General features: G+C 35.7%; 1 protein-coding gene across 2 annotated transcripts; it reads left to right on the top strand.

Moving 5' to 3' along the window:
* The first annotated feature begins 44 nt into the window (after window positions 1-44).
* Window positions 45-23545, top strand: LOC122310820 (agamous-like MADS-box protein MADS2). 2 transcript variants are annotated; one of them, XM_043124982.1, is made up of 8 exons: window positions 45-550; window positions 1533-1611; window positions 2404-2465; window positions 2766-2865; window positions 3284-3325; window positions 3413-3454; window positions 22982-23118; window positions 23235-23545. In XM_043124982.1, the coding sequence occupies exons 1-8, from the start codon at window positions 366-368 to the stop codon at window positions 23284-23286; spliced, it is 699 nt and encodes a 232-aa protein (XP_042980916.1). In that variant the 5' UTR covers window positions 45-365; the 3' UTR covers window positions 23287-23545. The 2 variants fall into 2 exon arrangements, with proteins under 2 accessions (XP_042980916.1, XP_042980917.1); XM_043124983.1 differs by having other exon boundaries at window positions 51-550; window positions 1533-1608.
* The last annotated feature ends 1088 nt before the right edge of the window (window positions 23546-24633 follow it).

The following is a 24633-nucleotide window of genomic DNA, read 5'->3' as shown; positions in this document are numbered from 1 at the left end:
TTGGGAAAACCCATGAAAACGACTATAAAACTGTCTCACACAGCTCTCTCTCTCTCTCTCTCTCTCTAGATCTCTCCCCCCATGCAGTAGTAGTAAATTTATGTGATTCCATAAACCACAAACAATCAAAACCTATTACCTATTCATCCCGACAAAGATGGATAGTGACAAAGATGGATAGTTCAGTTCACTGGTAATAGCCTAAAGGAAAGGGAAAGAAGATGAAACCTGGCTAGCTAAAACCGTCCGAAGAGAATAAATTAAAATGAGACTACTTAAATCTACATACTGCATACATATATATAGTGGAAACTTTCTATATCTTCACATAAATATATTTTTTTTCCCATCAATATAGTTAAAAAATGGGGAGGGGGAGAGTGCAGCTAAAGAGGATTGAGAACAAGATAAATCGGCAAGTGACATTCGCCAAGAGAAGGAATGGGCTGCTAAAGAAGGCGTATGAGCTCTCAGTTCTCTGTGACGCTGAGGTTGCCCTCATCATCTTCTCCGGCCGTGGGAAGCTCTATGAGTTTTGCAGCAGCTCTAGGTACGTACGTACGCGTTTTCCTGATCTATATATATATATATATTACACGTTTCGGATGGCTCTGATTTTTCGCTTAAGGTTGTAATGTTTTTTTTTTTTTTATTTATTTGGACGGTGATCTTGAAACTGTGGTAACTGTTAAATGATATAATTAGTAAGAGATGTGGGTTGATTGGTCTGGTCATGGCCATCCATGGTCCATGGATGGTGTTCTGTACAGTGTACCGTACGTACTGCCCAATTAAAGGGACGAATTCGCTTGCTCCTGAGGATAATTTCTTTGTGTTTTTCTAAGTTATGTTAGATCTGAAAGTTCTTAATTTGTTAATTAATATTATCATGGGAATCAGATTATGATTTTTTTTTTTATTTTTTTTTTAAAGAGTTCAATATATATAGACTGTTTTCAAATAATTTTTTATCCATCTCGATCGATTCCGACGGGACGCTGATCTATATTCTTGCACCAAAAAAACAAGAAGAAGAAGGAGAAGGAGAAGAAAAATCACATCCATTCTACTGTTTATTGTGAGATTTTTTTTTCAATAATCTGGAAGATCTAATTATCTGTGTGGTATGTAGTTTAAAGTTTTCCAACGAATCTCTCTTTCGTAATCTATATAGATTTTGCTTCGTTTTGTTGCCTCTGTTTCTTTATAAAATGAGATACCAGAGATTCAAGAGGAGTTGGATTTATAAGAAAAAATGAAGATCGAGGGCTAGCCCGGCCCTAATGCTTGGCCTTGATCTGGATCTTTCAGAGGTGCAGTTGAAATAATGATCTGTATATTTAACCATGTAGATCTAAGTTCTGTTTTGATATATAAATATAAGAGATCGGAAATTAAGGAAGCTCTGATCATCATCTTGTAGTTTAGGATGCATATTCCGAAAATGGATGGATGTAGTTTGGGATTTCATGAATTCATGAAATTTGGCATCCTCACGTTCGATGATCTACTTGCTCTTGGCTTGATTCCAGCATGACTAAGACGCTCGAGAGGTATCGAAGTTGCAGTTACGGGACACAAGAGGCAAGCCACCTCGCAGCGGATCAGGTAGTTCGATCAATCTGCTCTTGCACGCTCTCCGGCCCGGCCGGCCCCCTTACACAATAACATTTATGGCACATTAACATAGAGAAATTAAGAAAACGATTTGATCTTAATTTAATTGCTGGTTATAATTTGTTGATGTATATTCGGTACTTGACTTGTTTTTATTAGAATATTACACTAATATTCTTGAAATATTACGGTGATTATATTCTAAGACATTGTAAATACTCTAGGTTAGAATTAATTAATATCTTGTAATTATATTTTATATATGGGAAATGATGACACATCCGCATCCCGATAAAAGTTACCGATTTCTTTTACTTAATTGTTAAGTAAGTGTTTTTAAATAGGTTTGTGAATTTTTTTTAAATGTTTAAGGTGATTTAAAAAATGTTTAAAAAACACACCAATTTTTTTTTTTTTTTTTTTAAAAGGGAGAGTACTTTTGTACTTCTCAATCGGTTAAAAGTCTCGAGACTACCTCTCGGTGGCCCTAGCTAGTAGTCCCCTTTGTATATTTCCTTATTTCACTTGGCCTTATTTTCCCAATAATTAATAGGTTGTTTTATTGTACATAAAAACTCAATTTAGAAATACAAGTTCATTTTTTTTTCAAAAAAAAAAAAAAGAATTCTTATTTTTCTAATTCCGTGAATTAAAATGTTATATAAACGATCTTCCCACAAGGCCAGCAATACTGCGTGGCATATATATATATATATATATATATACTGATTTTTTACAAATTGTTAAGTACTGGTGGTATATATGTATATGTCCTCTACCCTGCAGAATAGCTACCAAGAATATATTATGCTAAAGGCTAAAGTTGAGGTCCTACAACGCACGCAGAGGTAATTCAACATATTCTATATATATATATATATGTTTCCATGCAGCTGAGCTTTACGCTTGTGAATTAATAATTACTTACTTTTCTATATATCTGTTCTCAATTATATAATTAAAAATTAAAAAAATTTACTTTTTCCGATCCATTGATTGTGCCAAACTTTTAAGCTGCTTGCGTTATGCTTTCTAGACTAAACAAGATTAATGCAGCTACTAAACATTGTTCACCTCAATATATATACATATAATATATATATATATATATATATATATATATATATAACTTGACATTCTGTACGTAGAAATCTTCTTGGGGAAGATTTAGAGAATTTGGGTGTAAAAGAGCTCGATCGGCATGAGCATCAGCTGGACGCATCATTGAAGCAAATAAGATCAAGAAAGGTATTCAGAATTTTATAATTCAGAATAAAAAATGAGTTTTTCTCAAATAATGTCGTTGTCATCAATCTATCATGTAAACTAGGTGATAACTTAAATATATATATATGGGAAGTTTCTTGTATTTCCCATGCATATTTATGTGACGACTGCATATATATGTATATATATTGTTTTGGAAATGTTCCAAAACATAATATATATGCATGCTGTTTTTTCCCATCTCTATTCAAGATATCTGGTTGAAGTTTATCCTAGATCTTCTGATGGTTAATATACTCAATAAAGACCAAAAAGCAAACATGCTGTCATTTCAAAGTTCCCAAAAAAACACTAGAGGATGTTCAAGTAGACTAAAAGGTCTTCTCGAGTAAACTAAATAGTATATATTGATCTTATTCCGCTATCCATTTTTTCGCAGGTGCAGTTCATGCTTGATCAGGTTTTTGACCTTCAAAAGAAGGTATCTTATATATTTGACTAGAAAACTTAGTCATTGTAGTTATGGACTAATCCAATAATATATTATCGAGGCGTTTATCGTGTGCAGGAAACCCTGCTGCTGGAAACCAACAAAGCCTTGAGGAGGAAGGTACTATATATGCCTAGTAAAAGTTCAAGTTGTTCTATAGTATAAGAAATATATATGGTAGGAAGAAAAAAGTCTGCATGCACAACCAAATACATGGTCTCATCTTTCCTATTTTATTAAATGCATGGACACACATTTCTCGAATCTTTAAGAAGAGTTGAGATCTATCACCAAGGAAAACAACAAAAGGTACAAACGTTGCTACTGTAAAGGCAATACAAATTGATCATGTGTCAATGCCATATGATACTACCATGTCACTATGTCATAAAGTACTGATGTAACAGTTCACGTGTTTGAAATACCATGCTAGAACTAAAAAATAATAAAAATTGAAACATTTAAAAACCTTAAATAACTCAAAATAAATGAAATACCTTAGTCAACTAGCCCTCCAGGATGGTGATCAACCACCACCATGCAGGGTAAGCATTGGCCGCCTTAGGGATGGCATGCCTTGTCTTGGGGTGGATCACAATTATGATCACAATTCACTCAGGACCCACCCCCCCAAGGGGAAAGACTAATCGACCCCTAGTAAACCACCACCATGGGTGAGCATTGGCCACCTTAGGGGTGGAATGCCTTGTCTTGGCTGGGGTGGCTCATGATAATTCTCTCATGACCCACCCCCTAAGGGAAAAGACTGAACCTAATACACCCTACCAAAAGTTGACCTAGAATCGACTCTAGAAAGGTAGATCGAGCCACCACTTGCAACCCAAGTCCTAGTGTGAGTGGCAGCAATCATGACCCACCCCACAAGGCCGGGGTCTGTGACGCTCGTCTTGAATGGGTGATCAATCATCTCAAAAGGATAGTTGGCCATTGTGATGGCTGACTATCCAAATCTTTTTAGTTATTTAGGATCTTAAATATATTTTATTATATTATTTTTTCATTAATTATCCTTTTTAATGTTGACATGACACATCATGAGATGTACAGGTTGTCATGTTAGTTTATAAGTTGACCTATTAGCTAGTTCGTGTGGCTTTACCATGTCAATTTGTAAAAGCTTTATAGTAAAAGTGTCTATACCCTTGACAAACCTAGATCTGTAATGCCCCAGTCCCAAATGGGTCAGAGAGTTGCTACCTTTCACTTAAAATCATATATCACAGTAGAGATTAGACTCCAATTTCTCGACTACACATAGATCTCATTGTTTAAACTCAACTACTTGAAATAATTATCTAGTAACATCACAAATTCTTAATATAAAAGTCAACCTCTCAACATACCACATCATTAGAGGACAACAAATTTACTAAATAAATTCTCCCAGACATCCTTTTATAGTTAATCCACTATACTCACATAGCCTTACTCATGTTTTCTATTCTTGATCATTAGTTAAAACATCCAAAATATTTGAAAATATTGTGGAGATAAGAGCTAAGTTATCAAAAACTCAGTTTGCAAAGAACATATACTAAACTGTAAATATTAGCATTTAAAACGTTCAAAATGTGGAACAAATTTTTTTTCTTTTTTAGAATGCAGAACCAAAACATATTATCAAAATATTAGAGCGATAGTTCAAACCATTCATATTAAAAAAAAGACCATGTTTAACCCTCGTGGTAAGGCTGTGCATGTTTTGCGATTAACCAAGTAGAACATATTATTTTTCGTCACCCAAGGTGATGCACTCAGAATAAACCACTATTATATCCTGTGACAGGGCCAGAGGCCACTATTGTATCATGTGGTAGGGCCGGATATTACTATTATGTCTCGTGACAGGGCCAAAGGTCACTATTATGTCCCGTGACAGGGCCAGATGTCACTATTATATCTCGCAGCAAGGCCATAATCAGAGCAAAACAGAAATGTTGGCACCAACTATATAATATAATCAAAATCAGAATCAGAATTTCATGTCAAAGGTTTTTAAATGCAATATAATATCAAACAGAGTATAGAACAAGTTCATATCATTTTCACATATCAAAACAAATTTTATGCCTATCTTAATCATTAAAAAAAAAAAAAAAAATTCATCCTCCAAATTTGCTATACCTAAAGCAAAGTTTGAAATACTTAATCACTCACAACCATTCTATGCCTAACTTAATCCTCAATTATGTCAAACCTAATATTCCAAGATTCTAACTTTCCATTATTTTTCACTCAATGCCCTCAATACCTCCTACTTCTCTTAGCATACTCATTCATGCACCTAGTGTTGATCGTCACACACCTTGTGGTCCAATTCAAGTCGTAAAACTCAACAACCGGTCGCTTAAAAGCCTAAAAATACTTCACCAATTCTTAACCTAACTCTATATCAAATAGTAAACAAAAATCTTCACATTATATATCAAACTCCTACGCAAAGCGAAAATAAGTCCTACCCTCACACTCGATTCATGAAGGTATCCACGTAGTGGTCTATAAGAATCTATTGTTCCTAATAATCCTAAGTGATCTCAAGTCGACTAATTTCCAAACCTTCATGACATTTACTCCCAACCCATCATGCCAATCCCTTATTGTGAACTTTAATAATTTCCACCCACATGCCTGAGGTTAAAATCTCATAAATAAATTACTAATCAACTTTCACCACCATCCTAACAATTCCTACTCTACTTTATTAAAATAAAGAATACATACTCATCTATATATATCCAGATGATGGTCTCTTTCATCATTAGTCATAATTAATACCCATTCTCATCACCCAACCTTTCAGCTCCTGAGGTACAAAACTTAGTATAATCTATTAAGATCAAAGAATGGTAGGCCCAAAATCAAATACATCAGTAGTTTTTTTTTTTTTTTTTAGAAAAAAGGTAGAGTACTTATATTGTGTTGAACTCGGGTCGACACTGTATTGTGTTGATTCTTGCTTCGTGCTGCTGAATTAGTCATTTGAGGTGGGTTGGGTTTCATACTCTCATTTGATTGCCTTGGAAAATCTCTGACGAGGTGGCTATGCTTACCACATCGAAAACATCGTATGGTTCTCCTTCTACAATTTTCAAAGTGTACTACATTGCATGATTTGCATGGGTTATTTCATTGATTATCCTACACCTATCTCTAGCTCGGGTTGTTCGCTACCTTCCTCCTCTTCCATAGTTCATGATTTTCGCTCTAGGGAAACCTCAATGGCGTCAACCTCATCCTCTGCTCTTGAAGTTGAGCACTTCTCTTGAGGCTTCGCTCAAGTATTGTTGCCTTATCTGCTAACTCTGAGAAATTTTGGATCTGAAGGTTCACCACTCGCTCATATATTCGGTTCTACAATCCCTCCTCAAACTTTCGGTTCCTCTTCTCCTCATTGGGGATCAAGTATGAGGCAAAGTATGACAACTCAACAAATCTGGCCGCATATTGGTGTACTGTCATAGTCCTGTGCACTAAGTTAGCAAACTCCCTAGCCCTAGCATCTTTGACCAATCTTTAAAAGAAATGATCAAAGAAAAGCTGCATGAAGTAGGACCACCTAACCATTCCTCTCCCATAAGCTTCCCTCATAGTTCTCTCTATTATCCACCATATTTTAGCCTCACTTGTCAACTTGAAGGCAGAGTACAATACCTTCTGCTAATTAGTACAATTTAGGACAGGAAGTATTTCTTCAATTTCTTAGCTCAAATCCTCTGCTAGGGTCGGGTTGCCTCGCCCATCAAAATTGGAGGGGGGGGGGGGAGGGAGGGTGGGTGCATCCGATTGATTTGCTGTCCACCCTCATCATTTGTCACATTCAAGTCTCTAAGATTTCAAACACAGCGAAGCGTTGCCATCTTGGAAGACTCATACTTGGTTAAATGTTTCAAAGTGAATGTTTTAAATAATAATTTAAATGTAAATGTAACTACTAAAACTAGAAAAATAGAAAATAATTTGGGAATTATTTCCTTATTTTAATTCTTTCTTTTCTAATCTACACAGATTCCTACTTATAGGAATTACAAGAAATCTAAACTAGGAAAAGAATAACTAATTAGTTTACCTAATAAAGATACATTTCTATTTTATAATTATTGACTAATTGCTACCTAATTTACGGCTATACAATCTTAGTAATTAATGCCGAATATCTTTCTGATTTTCTAACACTTCCCCTCAAGCTGGCTTGAAGATATCTTCCAAAGTTAACTTGCCCATTAAAACGTCAAATTGCTTCTTCTGCAGCCCCTAAGTGAATACATCAACAATCTGTTCAGTAGTTAGGATGTATGGCATACAAATTAGCCCACTGTTAAGTTTTTCCTTGATAAAGTGTTTATCCACTTCTACATGCTTTATTCTGTCGTGAAGAACCGGATCGTGGGTGATTGAAATTGCTGACTTGTTATCGTTGTATAACTTTATGGGCAATGAATCTGAAGCCTTCAATTATTCTTCTAAAAATCTTTTAATCCACATAACAATCTTTTGTTTTTTACTTCACCAATTAACAAGATTTCCTCCAACAAATGAATAGTATCCGGATGTTGATCTCCTATCTGTTATACTTCTAGCCCAGTCTGCATCGATGTAGGCTTCAATTTGTAGATGTCCACATTTTTTAAAAAAGTAGACCTTTTCAAGTAATCCCATTCAAATATCTTAGAATTCTGTAAACTGCTTCAAAATGCTCCGGTCCAGGTGAATGCATGAATTGACTAACCATACTTACAGAAAATGCTATATCCAATCGTGTATGAGACAGATAAATCGACCTTCTAACAAGTCATTGATATTGTTCTTTGTTCACTACACTTTCAATCTCAACAAATTGTAATTTTGTGTTGGGTTCCATTGGTGTTTCAGTTGTTTTACAGCCAAGCATATACCTATTTCTCCAAGCAAGTATAATACATACTCTCGTTGATTGACAGATATACCTTCTTTAGACCTAGCAAACTCCATTCCGAGGAAATACTTCAACACATCCAAGTCTTTGATCTCGAATTCATTAGCAAGCCTTTCTTTTAGTTTTTTCAATTCAACACTATCATCTCCTGTCAAGATAATATCATCCACATAAATAATCAAACTAGCAATTTTACATTCTTTTGAGTGTTTATAAAACATGGTATGATCTGCTTCACTTTGACAATATCTGTGACGTCTTACTACTTTGCCAAAGTGTTCAAACCAAGCCCTCTGGGACTATTTGAGGTTGTATAATGATTTTCTTAATCTGCAGACTTTATCTACACCAAGTCTTTCTTCAAACCCAGTGGAAGACTCATAAAAACTTCCTCTTCTAAGGCTCCGTTAAGGAACACATTTTTTACATTCAATTGGTATAAAGGTCAATTGGAATTCACAGTAAGGGACGATAATACTCAAATTGAGTTTATTTTGGCTACGGGGCCGAATGTCTCTTGGTAGTTGATCCCATAGGTTTGTGTAAAACCTTTTGCAACAAGTCTCACCTTGTACCTCTCTATACTACCATTAGCTCTGCATTTCACTGTAAAAGCCCATTTGCACCCTACAATTTTCTTGTCTCTCGGCAAGTCAACTGTCTCCCATGTGCCATTCTTCCTGAGGGCATTCATCTCTTCAAGTACTGCCAATTTCTAATTCAGATCATCTAGTACTTTTTGGATATTTCTTGGACAACAAGTTGATCAGAAATATTTGAAGTAAATGCAAGCACTATGATTATTGAAGAGCTTTTGGTAGGAGATATATTTGGAAATAGGATATTTAGTGCATGTTTGAGTTCTTTTTCTTATGGCAATTGGAATATCAAGATCTGAGATTTTATTTATTGGACATACTATAGGATTTGAATCTTCAAAGAGCCATTATTCAGGGATTCTAATTGATTCTATAATGGGATGATAAGGTCTTTATTTCTTTTAGGGATCCTCTTTCTAGTAAAAACTAGAAGGTCAGAATTTGGATTATTTTCATCCTTTTGTAGTATTTCCTTCTCTATTGGTAAAAAATCGATTATGCCAATATCAACATCTTGAATATTGTTTTTGTTTTACAGAAAAACTTAGTGATTTGTGGAGAGGATTCGGTTGGAAATGTTTCGGTTTCTTGAGAAGGAAAGTCAAAGTTTGTATAGGGTAAAGGAGTAGATTTTTTCCAAAAATTTTCTTCACATATTTTCTCCCCCTAAAGAAAATTTTTGGTAAAGAATGGAGTATTTTCCAAACATTTATACCCTTTTTCGTTAGAGTATATCCTATAAAGACACATTTTTAAGCTCTTAGATCTAATTTAGACCGATATTTATTTGGTATGTGAACAAAAACTGTGCAACCAAAAATTTTTTAAGGTAATTCTGAATTAATTCTAGATTCTAGAAATTCCTTATTTAAGCAATCTAATGGAGTGATATACTATAGAACTCGTGTAGGCATCCGGTTGATCAAATAGGATGTAGTCAAAATAGCATCTCCCCATAAATACTTTAGAATATTCATATAAAACATTATAGCACGGGCTACTTCAAGCAAATGTTTATTTTTTCTTTTAGCCATTCCATTTTGTTGAGGGGTATCACAACATGAAGATTGATGAGAAATACATTTTTCTTGTAAAAAAGTTTTCAAAACTTTATTAACATACTCAATTTCATTGTCAGATCGAAGTATGCTAATTTTTGTTTGAAATTGATTTTCAATCATATTGTAAAAATCTTTGAATAATTTTTCAACTTGACTTCTCATGCATTAGATAAATCCAGCAAAAGACGAGTATGGTCGTCTATAAATGTCACAAACCACCTTTTTTCTGACATAGTAGTAACCTTTGAAGGTCCTCACACATGACTATGAAATAAATAGAATGGTTTTGATGCACAATAAGATTTAGGAAGATAAGTTGCACGATGACTTTTGGACGAAAAACAACTTTCACATTGAAAAGATGCAAAGTCTAAATTTTTAAGCAACGATGGAAACATATATTTTAGATAGGAGAAACTTGGATGGCCTAATTTGTAATGTCAAGCCATTATTTGTTCACAAACAGAGATAGAACTAATACAACTAAAGCCTTACTTTTTTATTACTAGATAAATTATCATCAAAATAGTTGAGACCATCTATCATCCTAGCACACTGCCAATCAGCCTCCCTGAGCTCTGGTCCTAAAAAGTACAATGAGATACAAAGAAGGAAACAAAACAATTAGAATCTTTGGATAATTTGCTTACGGACAACAGATTGCAGGTAAGTTTGGGAACATGAAGAATAGATTTAAGATCTATTCTTTTGGAGATTTTTATTAAGCCATTTTCTACGATAGATGAAAAACTACCATCTACAATTCTAACCTTTCCATTTCTGGAACATGGTGAATAAGATTTAAATAAATGCGAAAAACTAGTCATATGGTCAGAGGCTCCTGAATCAATGATCCAAGGAGCAGATGAATTTAGACAACACGATAGAGCATTAGGTTCATTACCTATCTAAGCAAAAGAAAGACTAGGAATACCAGATGATGAATTGGATTTTAGCAGTGTAAGAAGATGCTCTATCTGTCACACATGCAGAAAATCAATAATACAAGAATATTTTTGGTAAAAAACTATTCTGTCCCTTTTCAGCCTCCTTTCATTATCAACATAAAACAATCTCCCTTCAAGGAAAGTAGGTCAAAAATGCTCTACACCAGAGCGTAACTAATCTCCTATTATCTAGCCTATTTACATGGTAAGATAATATATACATCTAATAATAATAGAGTAACTTTGTATACGGTAACATCCCCCCTCAAATTGATGCTGGTAAGTCAACCAGCAACAATTTGCCAACAAAAAATTGATGCCGCTGTTGAGTCATAGCTTTGGTGAAGACATCAACCACTTGGAGATCAGAAGAGATGTGAGGAAGAGATATCACCTGACTTTCCAAGTTGTCTCGAATAGAATGACAATCAACTTCAATGTGCTTAGTGCGTTCATAGAAAATGGGATTCGAGGCAATCTGAATAGCACTAGTGTTATCAACATAAAGAGGGGTAGAAGTAGTCTGAGGAAACCCAAGCTTCTCAAGAAGACCACGTAGCCATACAATTTCAGAATAAGCAGTAGACATGGCACGATACTCAGCCTCAGTAGAGGATTTAGAAACACGATCTTGTTTCTTACATCTCCAAGAAATTAAGACATCACCTAAAAACATACACCAACCTGTAGTAGATCGATGTGTATCTGGACACCCAGCCCAATCAGTATCACTATAAGCAACAAGTTGAAGAGATGAGCCGGTAGGAAAGAACAACCCACGAGTAGGTGAACCTCGAAGATAGAGAAAGATGCGGTGAACTGCAGCAAGATGGAGATGTTGAGGAGAAGACAGAAATTGACTGACCTGATGAACATCATAGGAGATATTAGGTCGAGAAGTGGTCAAGTAGATAAGACTCCCAACCAGGTGCCAACAGAGAGTAGGATCATCCAGAATTTCCCCTTCATCTTTCTTGTATTTGACATTTACCTCCATAGGAGTATCAACAGAAGAAGTGTCCTCCAAACCAACCAAAGTGATAAGATCTTGAATATACTTATACTGGTTCACGAAAATATCACTGGCTCGATGATGAACTTCCAATCCTAAGAAGTATGTGAGCTGGCCAAGATCTTTCATATGAAAAGTTGCATGTAACAGTTGCTGAAGCTTAGTAATCAAACCACAGTCAATGTCAGTAATGATAATGTCATCCACATAAACCAAGAGAAGGACTATACCTGACGCAGACGTGTGGAAGAAAAGAGAAGAATCATATTGACTTTATATAAAACTGAAAGAAAGAAGTGTACTGCAAAATTTCTCAAACCAAGCCCGGGGTGCCTGCTTGAGCCCATACAAAGAACGCCTTAGCTTATAGACATCATGAGAAGAATAATTAGTCATACCAGAGGGAAGTTTCATGTAAATCTCTTCCTGGAGATCACCATGAAAAAAGGCATTCTTCACATCCATCTGATGCAATTGCCACGACTGTGAAGCAACAATAGATAAGATGGTTCGAACCGTGGTCATTTTGGCAACAGGAGTAAATGTCTCCTCATAATCAACCCCATATTCCTGCTTGTTACCCAGAGCTATGAGGTAAGTTTTGTACCGGTCCAAAGAGCCATCAGAATGAAGTTTTACAGAGGAAACCCATTTACTCCCAATAGGTTTGACTGTAAGAGGACAAGGAACAATATCCCAAGTGTGATTCTCCTCAAGTGCTTGAAGTTCTGCTTGCATTGTATTTTGCCAACAATCATGTTCTATGGCCTGTTTGTAGCAAGAGGGAATGGAAATAGTGGATAAAGTAGCAACAAGAGAGACAGGAGAGAAGAAACCATACCAATCAGGGGGTCGAGAAGAACGAGTAGACCGACGAAGAGTTGTGGAAGCAAGAGCAGGATTAGGATCAGGCGCCGAGTCAAGATCGGGAGGGGGCACAATGGAAGTGGAACCAAACTCATGTCGACTAGATCTTTCATACACAAAACCAGGTTTGAACCTTTGCACAATTGTTGGAGAATCAGAAAAACTAGGTAGAAGAGATAAAGATGCAGATGGCAACTCAACATGTGATGGAAAGAAATATTGATTTTCAAAGAAAGTCACATTCCTAGAAATCCGTATACGACGAGCATGGAGATCATAACAAAAATAACCCTTTTGAGGGATAGCATAACCAAGAAAAACACACTTAACAAACTAAGCAGTAAGTTTGTGTCGTTCATGAGAAGGGAGATGCACAAAACAAACACAACTAAATGTATGAAGAACAGAATATGAAGGAGAATGACCAAACAACTTAAAGAAATGAGAAACATGATTTAACGTAGGAGAGGGTAAGCAATTGATCAAATGAACTGAAGTAGAAAATGCTTTACACCAAAAATGAGGAGAAACATATGATTCAAGTAAAAGAGTTCTGACCACATAAAAAAGGTGACGATTTTTCTTCTTAGCAACACTGTTTTGCTGTGGTGTCGAAGGACAAGAACGCTGAGAGATGATCCCTTTGCTTTGAAGAAAGTCCTGAAACTCATTAGACATGTATTTGCAGCCAGAATCAGAGCGCAAGACCTTGATGCTAGCAGAGAATTGAGTCTCAATAAGTGCAAGAAGACTCTTAAAGACTGAAAAAACTTTGGCGTTATCCCGGAGGAAGTAAACCCAAGTAAAGTGACTAAAGTCATCAATGAAAGTAACAAAGTACTTGTAATGCGCATGAGAAACAATAGGTGCAATCCCCCAAACATCACTGTGAATAATATCGAAACATTGTGAGGCACGAGATGCATGATGAGGAAAAGGTAGAACTTTACTTTTGCCAAGTTTGCATGATGTACAATCAAAAGAAAGATCAAGAGAAGAACATGCTTTATTTCTCAACAATCCAAAATTAAACAAAGTACTTTCCCAATAATCCAGAATTAAACAAAGTACGAAGTACATCAGAGTTTGGGTGGCCTAGACGTCTATGCCACATCTTATTTCCAAAACCATCAACATTACATGCAAAGGAAAGTAAAAGAAAACTAGGAATAATAGTGGAAGGAGAAACGTGAAGACGAAAGAGTCGTCCCACTTTAGGCCCCTTCGCGATCATCTTTCCTGACACTTGATCCTGCACAACACAACCAGAACGGGAGAAATGGACATTACGATTATTATCAATCAATTAACGAATAGAAATAAGATTTGTCGAGAGGTTAGTAGACACCAAAAATCAGTTAAGGAAGATGAAAGATCACCAACAACACTAATAGGCAAAGAACTGCCATCAGCAGTGTTAATTTTTAAATTTCCATCATAATTTCTGACATTGGAAAGAGGAACAACATTATTAGTCATATGGTTAGAGGCTCCGAAGTCAAAATACCATGGCTTAGAAGAAACTTTATGATTACCTGAGAGCCCAAAAGCAAAAAAAGCAAAAATGATCATCTGTTGTACCATTTCAAGAGTGAGTGTGTTCGGGTTTACTAAGGCTGTAGGAGCAAGAATATGAACAACCGGCGAGGCAGCAGGCAATGCAGCAGAACTAGAGGCACCAGCGGAGGCATGATAAGCAGTACCCTGCTTCCTTTCAGGTCGAATGGGACAAGCAGAGATGATATGACCCTATTTCTTACAGTAGTTACAAAACTTCCTGAGCAATATGACCAAAAGCTTTACAACTAAAGCACTGGACAGCACACATGTCTCTACCCTTATTTCTCCCATGTGCTGCATAAGCCACAATAACATGTGCACTAACATTGGCCCGATGTTCCATGCTAGCCTGAGTTACTATACGCTGCTCCTTACGAAGAAGTTCACTCAAACAAGCATCTAGAGATGGGACAGGATGATGATTCATCGGATTAGAACGTGCAATTTCAAAGTCAGAATGGAGCTTCATCAAGAATTGATCTCTCTTGCTTGTTTTATGCACTACTTGAACAACAGAGAGAGTTGCAACAGGAACATTAGTATAAGCAATGTCTGAATAGTCAACCCAAAGATTTTGAAAACCAGAAAAATATTCCTCAATGAAGAGACTTCCTTGTGTGAAATTAGCCATTTCATACTCCAATTGAAAACGCCGAGCCATGTTGTCTTCATTATAAACCTTGTGTAGATAATTCCACATGGCAACAACAGTTTTGTAAGGTCTCAGATTGAGAACAAGGTGAGGCTCAACAGAGCTAAGAATCCATGTCATAATCCGAGCATCCTTGATTTCCCATTTAGACAAAGCATCTCCATCTTTAGGTGCGGGATCACTCCCATTAATATGACCCCATAATTCTTTCCCTTTGACAAATAATTGAAATTGAAACTCCCAAATAGAATAATTTTTGCCAGTAAAACGAATAGGGAACGAGTCTAGTTTATCAAATGACATGATGGACTGAAAAGAAAATAAAATCCAACTAGAAGTTTGGGCACTAGAATAGAAAGTGTCAAAAAACAATAAACCAAACCAGTAAATACTGTAGTCAGTGCCGAAATTCAGAAGAACCCAAGAAAAAAAACTCACAGAGAATGCAAAAAGTCACATAGAAGGCACCAAAATTGCACAACAATCCAAAATCCACAACAAGCCAAAGAATGCACGCTGAAACCTACGCCAAAATCCACAATAATCCACAAACTCACGCTGATGACACCGAAATCCACCAAGAACTCCAAACTTCAACTCAGATGGCTCTGATTATGCAAGAAAGGTAAAAAAAAAAAAAAAAAAATCAAAACTATGAACCTTGCTCTTGATACCATGTCAAACATTCAAAAAATCAAGAATACGAGAATGTTTTTGGTGAAAAACTATTTTGTCCCTTTTCAACCTCCTTTCATTATCAACGTAAAACAATCTCTCTACAAGGAAAGTAGGTAAAAAATGCTCTACACCAGAGCATAACTAATCTTCCTATTATCTAGCCTATATACATGGTAAGATAATATATACATCTAATCATAATAGAGTAACTTTGTATATAGTACACTATCTGCTCTTTAGTAAAGGGGTTGACCTCGGCTTCATTGGCAATAGGGAAAGCTTGGCCAGATCTTTCATCAAGCTTGCTGCTTTTCCAATTTGTTGGTTTGCCATGAATTTTCTAGTAAGTCTCCCGAGTGTGGCACGGTTTATTGTAATAATCACAACAAACCCATGGTTTGTCATCATTCTTGCATTGGTAAGTGATGGCTTTGTTGGATTTTGCATCAGCATCCACTAAGGCAAAGCTTTCAACAGCAACACCAAGTCCTTTCTTGCCTAGCATCACATTCCTTTGACTCTCCTCTCTCCTTACCTCAGAAAAGACATCGCCAATTGAAGGAAGGGGTTGTCTTCCAATAATTCTCCCTCTTACTTCATCAAATTCAATGTTGAGGCCAGCAAGAAATTTAAAAATTTGATTGTCCTCGACAATTTTCTTTTGATGATGGCTATCTTCCATAGATTTCCATTCATACGTATTGAATAGATTGAGATCTTACCACACCCGTTTCAAAGAGTTTAACTACTTAATTGGTGACACTATCCTCTCATTGATGCATCTCACTAAGTTTGAGAGTCAACTAAAAAAATTTGAGATTGATTACCCAAATCTTAATACATCTGGTTCACATTCTCCCAAAGCTCTCGTGTCTTTGGATAGCACATACAGTTAGAGCTAATATCCTCTTGCATGGAATTCACAAGCTATGTCATGGCCATGAAATTTTCAGCATCCCAAGTAGCATAGGCTGGATCATCTTTTGCAAGGGTTGTTTTTCCATCAGTCAAATTGCCCATCTTCCCACGCACCTAGATGTACATGTGAACCGGTTGAGATCATCGCAAAAAATTATCACCATTCAAGCAGATAGTGGTAATTTGAACAGAGTGAGACTCGGAGTTGGTTCCATTACCTTTTGACAAGTTTGCAGTCGAGGAGGAAGGTGGAACTACAGCGAACTCAATTGAAACATCAGACATGGTGCCACAGTTGAGATAGGAAATGAGAGAGAACGAGTTAGCAAGCAATTGCCTGCTCTGATACCAACTAGAAAAATAGAGAGAGTAGTTTGGGAATTATTTCCTTATTTTTGAATTATTTCTTTCATGATTTACTCGGGTTCCTACTTATAGGAATTACAAGAAATCTAAACTAGGAAAAGAATAACTAATTAGTTTACCTAATAAAGAGACATTCCTAATTTATAATCATTGACTAATTACTACCTATTTTACAACTATATAATCTTGGCAATTACTGTTGAATATCTTTCCGATTTTCCAACACTAAACTAGCTTAAAATAAACATGCTCCTCAATAGTTCTTTCAATTTGAACCACAACATTTTGATTAAAGATTATGTACGAAATTCGCCTCCGCTACCCTTAAACTTGACATCAAGGCAAACGTACCTACTTAATGAAAAACTAAGCACTATATTTGATTAATTCATACATTAAAATCTACCGAATCTAAGGCCTAGTATTCATTCAAGCTTATGTATAGCTCTAAAATCTAAACCTCAATTCTTTTCTAAGACCTCAAATTTCATAGGACATATTCCCTAAAGACTACATATTTTGAAACCTTAAATATCAGAAGTGGTAGGAGATTTATCTTTATCCTCTTGAGTTACTGTATCTTTATCCTCTAGAGTTGTGTCAGCCTATCTATGTATCTACACTAGCAAACCCTCGCAAGCTGATGTGGGATGAAGAATAAACTGAGGAAGATGGGAGGCCCTTATTGAAGATATATGCAATGTTATCATGAGTGAAGATAAATTTCAACAAGATATCATGATTTATCAGCTTCTCATGCAAAAATGGTAGTCAACCTCAACATGCTTGGCACGGTCTTGGAAGACTGGACTGCAAGCCAAGGACAAGGCACTGACATTGTCACACCAAAAAGTAGGTGCATGGGATAATGTAGGTGGGTTGGTTTAAGGATATAGGATCATGTAAACTGGAGATAAATATGGCAAGCAGTAGGTAAGAGAGGAGGACTTACAATGAAAGTGGATGGTGTATCACCAACAGCATTGATCTTGGAAAGCAGAGTTGAAATGGCAATATCCTTGGACGGAAAAGATGTCTCATCAAAGATGACGTGGCGTGATAAGTAGACTTAATTGGAGATGGGCTCTAGGCACTTATAGCTAACATGGTTGTAGCCAAGAAAGAGACAAGGTTTTGATCTAAATTCTAATTTATGATTGCCAAAAGGATGAAGTAAATTATAACATTTACAACCAAAGACAAGAATAAAATGATTATCTGGTGCACAATTATGATGTTTAAACATAAGGGGACAGGTGGTGTAGGAGTGGGTAGCGTATTGATTAGATACACTACTGTTAGGAAACCATCAACCCAAAATTTGTTTGACAAATCAGAATGAGCCAGTAATGTCAATCTAGTTTCATGTACATGTCTTAGTTTACGTTCATCTAAGCCATTTTGTTGAGATGTATGTGGAAATTATTTGCGATGGATAGTGCCATGTTTGGAGAGAAAAGTTTGAAAGATGGGAAAAGGTATACTTTCCTCCATCTGATTGAAGTTGTTTGATGGTTGAAGTGTATTAATTTTCAACCATAATTATGAACTTGATAAATATTTCATAGACTTGAAATTTGTTTTGAAAGGGGTACAACCATGTGCACTTGGAAAAGTCAGCTACGAATATTACATGATATTTGCACCCACTCATTGAAGGTATAGGAGAGGTCCAAATGTCTGTATGTATTAATTGGAGAGGAGTAGTAGAGATGCGAGAATAAGCTAAAAATGGTAATCTTTTTCCATTGCCTAATTGACAAGAATCACAAAGAACATTTTTATTAATATCATTGCTCAGAACAATGAGCTTATTTTGCTTGATAATATGAGAGAATAATCTAGAGGTCTTGATGATAACATGAGAGACCAATCATTGCTCAAAGGATGTCCTAATCTAGAGTGCCATATTTTTTAAGAAGTCTTGATGCTAAGTAAAGACACCAAACCATGCCTACTCTTGTGAGCATTCCTTTGAAACCATGAAAGATAAAAACAATTTTCACTCTTGCCCTCCAGGAGGATTGTCTTGGTTTGCATGTCGTTCACATAAAAATGGGTAGATGTTAGTTTAAAATAACAGCTGTTATCAGCACAAAATCATTGAATAGAGATTGTTAAGAGAAAGAGTAGAGATAGGTGAGTGCAAGAGGGTAGAACTAGAGTTTTCAATAGCTAGGCCTGATCCATTGTCGACAGCCACAGTCTCAATGGTCTCAAATGGTTGATGAGGTGTAAGATTGGCCAAGTCATTGGTGATATGGGCATTTGCCCCACTGTCAACATACCATTGATCTTCATAGGTGGCATTGGTTTGGGCAACCATTGCAACAAGCTAAGGAAGAGGGTGCCATCCCTAGGAGTAGTCAGCCTGTGGAAGTAATCTAATGCTTGATTATTAGTATGTCCACATATTTGACCAGGTACTCTGGTGGACTGCTAAAATGGTGAACCAAAATTTGTAGGAGGTGAAAACTTAGACTTGGAGGGAGCACCATTAGTAGAGGTTGCTTTTGAAGAGAAGTGAGTTGGATAACCTTTGTGATATGGTGATTTCCTTTGACATGTCGAGACCCTGACTTGTTAGTAGACAAAGCAAAGAAAGAGGCATTAGTAACAACTGCTTGCTTCTGACTCTACAGCATTTCATGGCTCAATAACTCATCTTGAAAATCATATAAGTAAAGATATTTTCTTGAGTAACAAAAGAGAATGAAGTAACAAAAGAGTTGAAGAAGTTGAGTCCACTGATGATAAAAGAGATTAAGTCTTCATTATCTAGTGGTTTGCCAACTGCTGCTAATTGATCAGACCAAACCTTACCAGTTTAAAGATATTTTGAGCAAGTCTTGGAGCCTTGGAGCCTTGGTGTGGAGTTTGGAGTTGGCATTTGAGATGAACAATGCAGGATCGAGACTAAGAGGCAAATATGCTGCCAAAAGCTGTCCAAACTTTCTTGGTCATGTTTAAACCATATACTATTGAAAGAACCTTCTCAAAGGGGGTAGCATTAATCCAACTGAGGAGGTATTGATCTTTCTTAGTCTAGATGAGAAATTCTGGATTGATAGTTTTGATACCTTCAGCATCCACAATGTATACTATGCTAGACAAGGTTCAGAACCATCAACTATGCCCAGCAGATCATGACTTTGTATTATGGGAAGAAACTTAGATATATTACACATAGAATTGATGATGACACTTCCACCAATGTAAAAGAAAAAATTGGGCAAGTCATTAATGGCACTATCACGGTAACAAATCACTCCATCTCTACAAAGAAAAGAAACAAAGCAAGTGAATGCAGACAACAGTAACTTTACAAATATGGAAGACTCCATTATGGCACGACAAAGAGCTAACCACTGGCAAGAAAACCTTCCATAATGAGTTCCAAATTGAGCAACCAATATATGCTTCTTTAATGTATTTATCCTTTCCTTTAGGTTGTTTGCAACTTGCAAACCATTATAAATACTCTTACTCTTACTAGGCCTGATCTTACATTCAGCGTGAACTTTTTATCTCAATTTATGCATAGTCCTACCGAAGATCACTACAAGATGGTCAAACGCATCCTTTGTTATGTTCAAGGCACATTTGACATGAGCATTCAACTCCACTCCAACACCAAGCTTAACTTTTATGCGTTTGCTGACGCTGATTGGGTTGGCTGCCCCATCACACATCACTCCACTATAGGCTTTTGCACTTTCTTAGGTAGTAATTGCATCTCGTGATGTGCAAAAAAGCAAAACACAGCATCTTGCTCTAGCATTGAAGCTGAATACCGCTCTACGTCTCACATTGCAGCTGATTTAACTTGGATTACCTCTATTCTTTGAGATCTTTGTGTTCCACTTGACTCCCCTTCTACCATAATTTATGATAATCTAAGCGCTTTATACATGATAGTTAATCCCATTTTCCATGCTCACAGCAAGTATATTGAAATTGATTATCACTATGTTTGAGAACGTGTCACACTTGGCCTTCTCCAGACTCGCCATGTCTGCTCGTCTTCTCAATCAGCTGATATTTTTACTAAACCATTATCCCGATTTGATTTTATAAGATTACAACCCAAACTCAGCCTTGCTACTCAGCTCAATTTGCGAGGGCATATTAAACATACAATTGATTATGACTCTTCCACCAGTGTAAAAGAAAAAATAGGTCAAGTCATCAATGGCACTATCACGGCAACAAATCACTCCATGTCTACAAAGGAAAGAAACAAAGCAAGTCAATGCAGATAACGGTAACTTTACAAATATGGAAGACTCCATTATAGCAAGACAAAGAGTTGACCACTGGCAAGAAAGCCTTCCATGATGAGTTCCAAATAGAGCAATCAATATTTGCTTCTTTAATATATCTATCCTTTCCTTTTAGGTTGTTTGCATCTTGCAAACCATTATAAATACTCTTGTACAATCATGATTAAATTGGGGTGAAATAAAAATAGAATAACATTACACTACATTCCTTTCTTCAAGATAGCCATAGGAGGTAGTTGTGTCCATCTAGTTTAATGGAGATAAGTTGGTTAAAGTTGGGAATATTCAGCGTAACAAAGGAAGCAGAAGCCATCAGGATTTGTGGCCTGTGGGGCATTGGCCACAGCAAAGCACTAATAACATGAAAGGAAAATTAAGAGAATGGATTGGCCAAGATGACCAAACCCATGCAGGTTATCATTAATATAAAGGCAGCAGATCACAAAGTTATATTGTAGAGTTTGTAACAGATTACAGTTCTACTTGTTGAGTGCACAAAATTTTGTCGCAAAATTTTGGTAGTAAAAACTCGTTTCTCTTGTAGTGGTACACTTATCTGTTTGTTACATATTTGAATATTGAATATACAAGATAAAGACTAGGCTAGACTCCCATTCTTATTTATCCTTCTGCTGTTATCTTGAATTGATAATGATCATGATCTGTTACTTGAGAATTGGAGGAGATTTATCTTTGTCCGCTTGAGTTGCTCATGTTTGTGTATCGACATTATCAGCATGCATGTCTCTTTGTACATGCACTCTTTTGCACAAATTTCGAATAAACATTTACTAATTTCTGTAAATGGCCTCAATCATTTGAAGCTATGTTCGAGTGAAACATATCTCTAACTCGAATAGCCATTTGAACAGAAATTCAGACACGCCTCAGTTGGTAATTTTTTTTTTTTTTTATATTTAATTTAATTTATTTTAGGGCGCCTTAGCTTATATAAGGTTTTTTATATTTTCATGAGGGCAGCTAGCTAGCTAGGCATATAAGTTAGGGCTTCTTTATTTCCCCAATTCTAGGCATTCTTGGGAATCAACAAGCTGGTACTGTTGATACTTTCATGCCCTGCTTCCTTGGTTTGAGGTAATTATACATGCTTCCAGCATCGATCACCTTTCATGTAAAATCTTTTCCTTATTGTTTACAGGAGTTCTCTCCCATAAAACACTAGTATATATATGTATATATATATATATATATCTATATATCCAAGGTTTTGGTTCTAATTTCTTCCATCCTTCTGGAGAGGGTGGCCGGGTACATTTATTAATGGGGTTCTTTGGATACTTGAACTGGAGTATTATAATTTGAATCCCTGCTGACTTAGCTTATGGTGAAATATTGCGTACATAAAATTCACTTTGCTATTCATTGTTCTGCGTTGTCCGAAATTACTCAATTAATATTATGTAACATGACATAACCATCATGAATTTATGTAACATTATTTTTTGTTGCTCCCCAGCTTTTTAAAGTGGAGTATTTAAATTATATATAAAAAATGGAGGATTTGATTCTCTTCTTTTCATCTTGTTGCCTTGTTTTCTTATTGGAATTCTATGCTTTTCACCTCTTAACTTTCATAAGACTGTATATATTACGTAGTCTATATATTTTTTCCTTTTCTTTTTTAATTTCCTATCTTATATATATATACAACACGATTTAAGAGTTCTACTAGCTGATCATTTACTGATGAGCTTTTCTAGTAGCTAGCTAGCTATCTTCAAGGCTTTTAATTTTAAAGTTGGATATATAGTTGGAGGAAAGGGATGCAGCTCTTCAATCATCATGGGAAGCTAGGGGACAAATAATTATGCAATATAGTGGACATCCAAGACAAGCAGATCAGGAAGTTTTCCAGCCTGCTTTACAGTGTCGTACATTGCAGATGTGGTAATTAATATAGTTGTAATGTTTTAGATCTGTTCAAAGATAGGTTTCTGATCTATTTATATATATATATATTGTTCCCATTTTTTTATTTTTATTTTTTATTTTTTTCCCTGCAGTTACAATCCTTTGGTGACAAATCAGGAAGATGCTGCAACTGATTATCAATAACCATATTGTTCACGCAAGTAATCATCATCCCTGACTGAAAGATAGTCAGATCGAGTTGGTATTCAATAATTAAGCATGCAGATGTGTTATTAATAATAGTGGTACGATAGTTCAAATGGTGACAAATTAAATAAATCACTCATTTGTAATCTGTCAGCCAAATAAAATTATTATCATAAAGGTGTGATAACGTCTATAATAAGTGATCATGTTTTGATCGTACCTGTTAATTATAATATTGTGATATTGTTGAAGTGTACGACGTTGTCCAGCTAGTTCACAAGGCTTAATATCTGAATATATATATATTTATATGTTATTTATATATATTGGCCGCGCCTATGGACTTTGCTGGTTGTCTGAATGCCTTTTTCCCAAGTACTACCGTACGGCCTGGTACTAGTACTGGTGGGTTCTATCTACAGTTAGACTCTGGTTAATTAATTAAATTGTTTCCAATGTCCTGCTGCTTGTATTAATGCTTATGGGTAGCTTGCATGCCTTCATTTTCTGTTAGAATATAGGATAATTTTGTGGAATGAAATTAGCTAGCTTACTTGCTTGGGAGGTTGTTTGAATAGTACTCAGATTAGATAATTTTATATAAAAATTAAAAATTGAATAAAATATTATTAGAATATTATTTTTTAATATTATTATTATTTTGATATTTGAAAATTTTGAATTGAAATTTAAAAAAATTGATCATTGTTCATTATATTTTGTGTGAAAATTTAAAAAAATTATAATGATGATGTGAGATGAGAGTGTTCCTCAATCCAAATAACCTGATCTTAATTAGAAAAATAATAAGAATAAAAAAAAAAAAAAAAAAAAACAGAGAGTGCTAGAAAGAAAGTAGAAAAACTTGGGATGTAACAAATTATTATAACTTTCTGTAATTTTTTTTTATACTCGATTAAACGAAGTTCTCGGTGAAACAAAGTTCATTACGTACGTACGTAGTTCAGAGTTTTTGAAATCAAGAGGTTAATTAGTCAGAAAATGTGTTGCTGTGTGTTCGATCCGATGGTTCAACGATCATCGATCGCGAAATCAACATTATATTCATCGCAAAGATCAGCTTCATTTTACTATATATTATTATTTCTTTAAGTACATACCATGCAACTTAATTTGGATAATAAAAATACTTGAAATATCTTATGAATATCATTTTGAAGAGAAGGGATAAAACAAGTTTGAAAATATTCAAATCTCTTGCAGTAAATTCACAGGCCGCAAGGGAGTTAAAAAATAAATAAATAAATGTTGCGGCCGTGCGCGAAAGAAGAAAAATGAATCGCGCACACGGTGGGCGCCGTCAAGACATGCATGCATCTACTC

Source organism: Carya illinoinensis, chromosome 5 (genome assembly GCF_018687715.1).
Source record: "Carya illinoinensis cultivar Pawnee chromosome 5, C.illinoinensisPawnee_v1, whole genome shotgun sequence".
NCBI lineage: Eukaryota > Viridiplantae > Streptophyta > Magnoliopsida > Fagales > Juglandaceae > Carya > Carya illinoinensis.
The sequence above is the reverse complement of the archived record's forward strand: the minus strand, read 5'-3'. Positions and strand labels throughout refer to the sequence as shown.

Excerpts from the sequence above, each read along its gene's own strand:
- LOC122310820 (XM_043124982.1), top strand. The coding sequence starts at position 366 with ATGGGGAGGGGGAGAGTGCAGCTAAAGAGGATTGAGAACAAGATAAAT. Across the intron at positions 551-1,532 it reads GAGTTTTGCAGCAGCTCTAG|CATGACTAAGACGCTCGAGA; the intron begins GTACGTACGTAC and ends GCTTGATTCCAG. Across the intron at positions 2,866-3,283 it reads AGCAAATAAGATCAAGAAAG|GTGCAGTTCATGCTTGATCA; the intron begins GTATTCAGAATT and ends ATTTTTTCGCAG.